This window comes from Manis pentadactyla, chromosome 12 (assembly GCF_030020395.1).
Source record: "Manis pentadactyla isolate mManPen7 chromosome 12, mManPen7.hap1, whole genome shotgun sequence".
Taxonomy (NCBI): domain Eukaryota; kingdom Metazoa; phylum Chordata; class Mammalia; order Pholidota; family Manidae; genus Manis; species Manis pentadactyla.
Genome location: NC_080030.1, coordinates 102,439,414 through 102,445,413, shown reverse-complemented (window position 1 = coordinate 102,445,413; position 6,000 = coordinate 102,439,414). Strand labels below are relative to the sequence as shown.

General features: G+C 49.3%; 1 protein-coding gene across 2 annotated transcripts in view; it reads left to right on the top strand.

Moving 5' to 3' along the window:
- The first annotated feature begins 249 nt into the window (after positions 1 to 249).
- Positions 250 to 6,000, top strand: part of SIM1 (SIM bHLH transcription factor 1) — a 67,704-nt gene continuing 61,953 nt past the window's right edge. Inside the window, exons 1-2 of one of the 2 annotated variants that reach the window (XM_057489448.1) lie at positions 250 to 763; positions 1,323 to 1,930. In XM_057489448.1, coding sequence (XP_057345431.1) covers positions 1,756 to 1,930 — 175 coding nt within the window. In that variant the 5' untranslated portion in view covers positions 250 to 763; positions 1,323 to 1,755. Of the gene's footprint in view, positions 764 to 894; positions 982 to 1,322; positions 1,931 to 6,000 lie in introns of those variants that run through there. The other variant, XM_057489449.1, reaches the window with a different exon arrangement.

Below are 6,000 nucleotides of genomic sequence, written 5' to 3'. Positions count from 1 at the left end.
GGGAAGGGGGCGGCCGCCGGGTCCGCCTGGGGGCGCCCCCCGCCCCACCCGCCGGGAGCCCCAGCCCCGGCCCCTCCTCTGCGCCTTGGGCGCCCCCGGCACTGCGCGGCCGTGATTCCGGGCTGAGTGCGCAGCCGCTCGACCCCAGCGAGCGCGGGGCCCGCGGGTCCTGCACGTCGGCCGCCAGGCCCCGTAGGCCGGGAGCGCAGGCCGCGTGGACCCCAGTGCCCGGTGCTCGTGAGGAGGGCGGCATCCACGCGGGTAGCCCGGCAGCCAGTCGGCAGCTGGGGCGTGCTGGGGTGGGGCCGTGCGGGGCGCGCCACGCCACTCAACCCGGCCGGCCAATGGGCGCCGCGCCCCGGGCGCACCGAGCCAATCGGAGGCGAGAAGGTCTGTGAGTGGCATTGAGGGAGGGCTGGCGAGAGGAGGCCGGGAGTGAAGTTGGAGCTAAACCCCGTAAGCTATAAAGAAGTTCCAGGGGGGCGTTTTCAGCTTCCAATTAGGACTAATACTGGCTTCGTGGCGGCTACTGAGGAGGAGTCTGAACCACCTCTCCCGTCCCAGAGCCCGCATCCCCCTCCTGCCTCCGCGCACCCCTTCCCCAATCCATGACCAAGGAAAGAGAAGCGAGCCGGGGCGCGCTCTGCTCCCCTCCGCCGGCGGGAGGCCGGGGGGCCGGCGGAGCTGCTCAGCTGCACGGTGGGCATGAGTGCCATTAAGAGGGGAGCGCCTCCGCACCCTCCGCCGCCCGCGGGGACTGAAGGTAGGTGACGCGGAGGACGCGCTGCGCCCGCCTGGCGGCCCCGCAGCCCTGCCTCGGGGAGGAGGCCGGGCGCCCCCCTCGCCCCCCCCGGGGCCCGCGAGGGGCTGTCGCGAACGTGCCACCTGTTAACCTGGCGCTGCCCGGCCGGCGAGTCGCCGCCGCCCCTGCTGGGCAGGGAGAGCGCTGGGTCGCCTTGCGAGTCCCCAGGGACCTGATGTGTAAGTGCCACTTTTAGGGGAATCCGTGGACCTGAGATCCCGGTTAGAGAGGGAGCCCAGCCAGGTCTGCCCGAGTGGGGGACGGAAGGGCTCCTAGGGGCCTCCAGAAGGAGGCAGCGTGCAGTTCGGGCGGCTTCCCGGGGGCCGGCCTGTGCGACGGCGTGGGAGCCTTCTTTGCAGGGGGCTCAGCCTCGCGGTGACTTCTCGGTACCTTAGAAAACAAACGGTACCGAGCCCGGCGAGCACGGCGCAGGGAGGCCCTCGCGGGCCGGTTCTCGGAGGGGGCAGCAGGGACTGTGCAGCCGCGGGTCCCTCACGCCCTGGTGCGGTTGTCTTCACAGAGGCCTGAAGGAGTTTGTCCAGCGCTCCTGCTCCTCCCGGAGGCTCGGGGCCGCGCCAGACGCCCGGGACTGGAGAGCCGACCGTCGGGGATTATGATGTCGAGTTTCCGAGAACCCGGGTACGAGGCGCCGAACCGGAGAAAAGGCTGGCTCCTCAGGAGCCCCGCAGGCGTTTGAGACTCCGAGGATTGCCCCGATTGCGTGGATCAGCCACTTTCGTGTCCTCGAATCGCACGTTTTTAAAGAGAAATACCTTTCGCTCGAGGCGTTGGTCATTTGCTACCATCGATACACTGAAGCAAAGACTTCCGTCTCTTCGTTCAAAGTATGCTTTGTATTTTTGCCAAATATGATCTCTAATTGAAAGCTTATTTTTGGTTTTGGATGAATCTGTGGAGCTTATGCGGTAAGAAGAAAGGGGGAACGAGACACAATGAAAGAGAAGTCCAAAAATGCTGCCCGGACTAGGAGAGAGAAGGAGAACAGTGAGTTTTATGAACTGGCTAAATTGCTGCCTTTGCCCTCGGCTATCACCTCGCAGCTGGACAAAGCATCCATCATCAGACTCACCACCAGCTACCTCAAAATGAGAGTAGTGTTCCCAGAAGGTAAGTGACTTTGCCCGGATGGACTTGCAAGGGCCGAAGGGGTTCCTACCCGATTTGCCAGGCAGCCAGTGAGCCTACATACACCGCGGGGCAGAGGAGTGAGTGCATTGATACAGACGCACTGTGCAAAGGGAAGTTGAGCTGTGCGTCTAAGGCCGCTAGATTTCCCGTTGGCTTTTTGTGTCTCCTTCTACTGCCCATTAATACTTTCTCTTTAGTCCCTCGGATATGTTTGGTTGGGAAGCCGCCCAATAGGGCTTTTGTCAACGCTTCAGAAACTGGGCCCAAGTCAAAGTACTACTAATACAAACAGGACTTTCTTTTTTTTTTACTCCTCTTGTTAGATTGTATCTAGTAGAAAGCAGGAACACTGCCAAATTCTCGTATTTGTGCTCCATGAGGAGAGAACCATGTACATGGAGCTAGCTAAGACAGGTAATAATTCCTGTGTCCGTATTTCTACACATGAGCAAGCGTAGTCATGGACAAATATGTCCTGAATTTACCCAGTCTCGGCACTGCTTGTAGCAAATTTAGCCTGAGTTGTTTTTTAGACATCCACAAGATTCTGAAACTAACTCTGGGACTTGGTGATTTGCAACTCTGGGCTTGATAATATCTCTGAACTAAAAGGCTAGGCCTCCAAATACCTAAGATTAAATTAAGAATGCTCCCCTGCTGAGAAAATATCTTCTAGGTGGCAGGTTGGCAAACAGATCCTGGGAAAATTGTCTTATAAGGCCTAAAAGTTAGAAGAGCTGAGCTGCTGACGTGATTTAGGAGGAGTATTTAGATTATCAAGCTTCATTGTGTGAGGACAAAGCAGCCTTCAGAGAACACTGTCCCGTATAACATCACCTATGCCGACTAGGAAGAGGTCACCTCTCCCTTTCCATTTCCCCAATCATTTCCTTGGCCTACACTTAAATAAAATGAGAAAACTTTAAAAAAATAGATGGATCTTTGCTGGGGAAAGGAAACTTGGAAACGTGAAAGAGAGAATACTAAACAAACAAACAAAAACCCGAGAGAAAGAATCCTGTTTATTTACAAACCAGAACTTCTCATTTGACCCACAGCGGTTTTTGTTATTGTTGATTTTGGGTGTTTCGGATTTGTTTTCTTTTAAGGAAATAGGGGGAAGGAAATAGTCATTATTAGCTTTGGGGTTTCACTTTCCTGGATCTTGACTAAAAGTTATTATCTGAACTGAAATCTTGCTAAACGTGTCCTCAATTAGTCAGGGGCACTAAAGGCAAACTTCAAATTACAGTTCAGTTTTATCCCAAAACTATAGGGTTATAGTCGTTTTCTCTTAGAGCCTTTCCTTGAGCAATCTCATCAGATTCTGGAAAGCACAGAAGAGGAATCAAAGCCTCAAGTACCCGAAAGGTTAAAAAAAATAAAAGAATAAAGGAGGGCAAATTAGTATTAAAAGCCCTATTTCCCATTCAAAATATGCTGAGGATTGCTGGTAGGAAAATAACAATTATGCTACACTGTCTTCTGTTGAAAAAAAAAAAGAGATCTCGTTGTCTTTTATACTGTCAGCGCCTACTTTATAAAAATAAAGCTACTGCGCACTCCGCGGGCCGCGCTGCCCCTAACAGGATTATTAGCAGTGATTTGTCAGCCCCTGCGGTCTCAATGGGCTCCCTTTCTGCGTGATTTCGAGCGGGTCTCGTCAATTATCCGTCCCGATGTCGCTCGCTGTTTGATCAGGAGCAGCATATGGTGCTGCTTGTGGGGCTGCGACTCAACGCGGGAGGAGAAGAATAGCGGGTCGCCGATCCGGGCGGGCTCAGAGAGGGACGGGGGCGCCCGGGAGCCGCCAGGCCGGCGGCTCTGGTCAGTGTCGTGCTGACCCGGGCAGGCGCGGCCAGGAGCGATTCAGCTGGTTTTTGTTTTGATTTTGTTTTTGAGAGAGCAAGCTTTCTTCATAATTAAGTGCTAACTCCACCAATTATAAACCGCATGATAAATAAATAGGAGAAACAAAATATAAGCTCTCTTGGCCAACTTCTCGTTATTTTTAAATAGAGGGCTGGTGGAGACTCCCGCTGGAGGCCCCTGGGCGGCCAGGCCTGTCCCCTGCGGCTACTTCAAGGCGACTGTGCTTTCCGCAGCCCCTCACCTTTCTCCGAGCCCGAGGCCCCGCGCCTCCCTCCTCTCCCTTCCTCTGTGGACGAGTGTGAGTTTATGGGGTGGAGGCAATGGGCGATGTGTGAACCCTGGGCCCATCATTTATTTCTCCAGCTACTGTTGAGCTCATAACTCACCCGCAGCCTCCACCCAGTGAGTTAGACAGGGTCATCGCAACAGCTGGCTCCTAGGCACGAATTTTAATTTTGAGGATAGATTAGCTTCAAAAATCCAAAGCCCAAACACAGTCCTTACAGATATTAAAGTACAAGAACACAAACAAAAACAAAAACACAACAGATTTCAAACGACTGAAATTCACAAGCCGCAGAACCAGGCACAACCTGCAGAGGGCGCCAAATATGGGTTCAGCTATTGACGGAAGGCAGGCTAGACAAGATGGGGTCCATGGCAATGGGGGGAACCAAGCGCTTTATATGGTGGTAATATTTTTTACTGATGAGAAATGGAAAAAAATGTTTGTAGATGAAGTTCATTTTTACATCTATCTTCATGGCATCCTAGCACATAGTAGGTCTTCAAGAAAATGTTTTAAGGATGAGATAAAAATGTTTTGTCTTTAAGCATTCTATCACTTGTAACATGGATTTTGCAAGGCATATAATCTAAATTAATTATAAATATGATGACATCTTAGTTATAGGCATAACAATGACTATAAAACTCCAGTTTTTGCTCATATTACATTTCCTCTGTGATACCCTATCATGTCAGAAAAGCTTAAATCAACAAGCAAAATCCTCCTATACTTCTACTTGAAAAATTTTTTTAAATCCTTAAAATATAGTTAATTCCCCTTCCTGCTCAATTGCTGAATGCAATTGTTTTCCCCTAGGATCTAGTAGATTCCTTGTCTGGGACCAAATTACAGCTTCTATTTATTTGAGTACATAACATTGAGCTGCCAAGGGAAAAATGAGAAAGTGGGAGAGAGAGGTGGGGAGAGGGATAGTGAGAGAGAACAGAGAAATGGAATATGGGTGCTTGGAATAATTAAAAATAAAGCAGTAGATCAGAGATTTCCTGTTTTTTTTTTTTTAAATCTCAGGGAAGATTACTGTGAAATCATTAAAATTACACATCTCCCAATTGGCAACATATAATCTATTTTAAATAGTCCTGCACAGTAGAAACTGAGGTATCTAGAAATGTAATATTCTTTGGTATTATCAAAGCCGGAAAGGCAGGATAAAGAAAGAGATATATGACTTTATTTGTGTGAAAAACAGGACAAATTCAACCAGAAAGAAATATATATGTGTTACCCAGTTATAATACAGTTTTGGCTGGGGGCGTAGTGACTTGAAGAATAACCTTTGAAAGAATCAGACATGTTTTCAAATCTATAGTCATTCAGAATCTTGGTAACATCACACTACTATTTCCTTGTCAAGATGTCTTGGGAAAAATTAAAATAATGACAGAAGTGAAATTAGTAACTATGTGGGGGAAAGAGGATCTCTAGAAAGGCTGGAAGGACTAAGATGATTAAACAAACTTCCACAGACCCTTTCTATAATATGCACCTCAAGATTGAAATCCCTAATCACCCTATATATTTTTTTGAGGCCTAGGACTGAAAGGGTAAAAAAAAAAAGGCCCCATTTCCCACGTGGATGGGTGATTTAAGGCTGTTTTTCTTGCTGCTCCGGGAAATGATTGAGCATTAGGTTTCCATGTTTATTTTCTTACAGAAGTTTTTCTCATTTAAAAGCCTTTAAGCCCAGTTTATGCTCCACGCTGGTTTTCTCTGTTTAATTCCAGTTTTGATGTTGACTTAAAACGTGGAGTGCAGAACTAAACTCCATACACAGCATTTGCAAGGCAGATTTATGTGCTAGAAATTGTAGATCAGATCAATGGAAAAAAAAATCCTTCTTTAAAAGAAGTGATCACAAGTAAAAGCA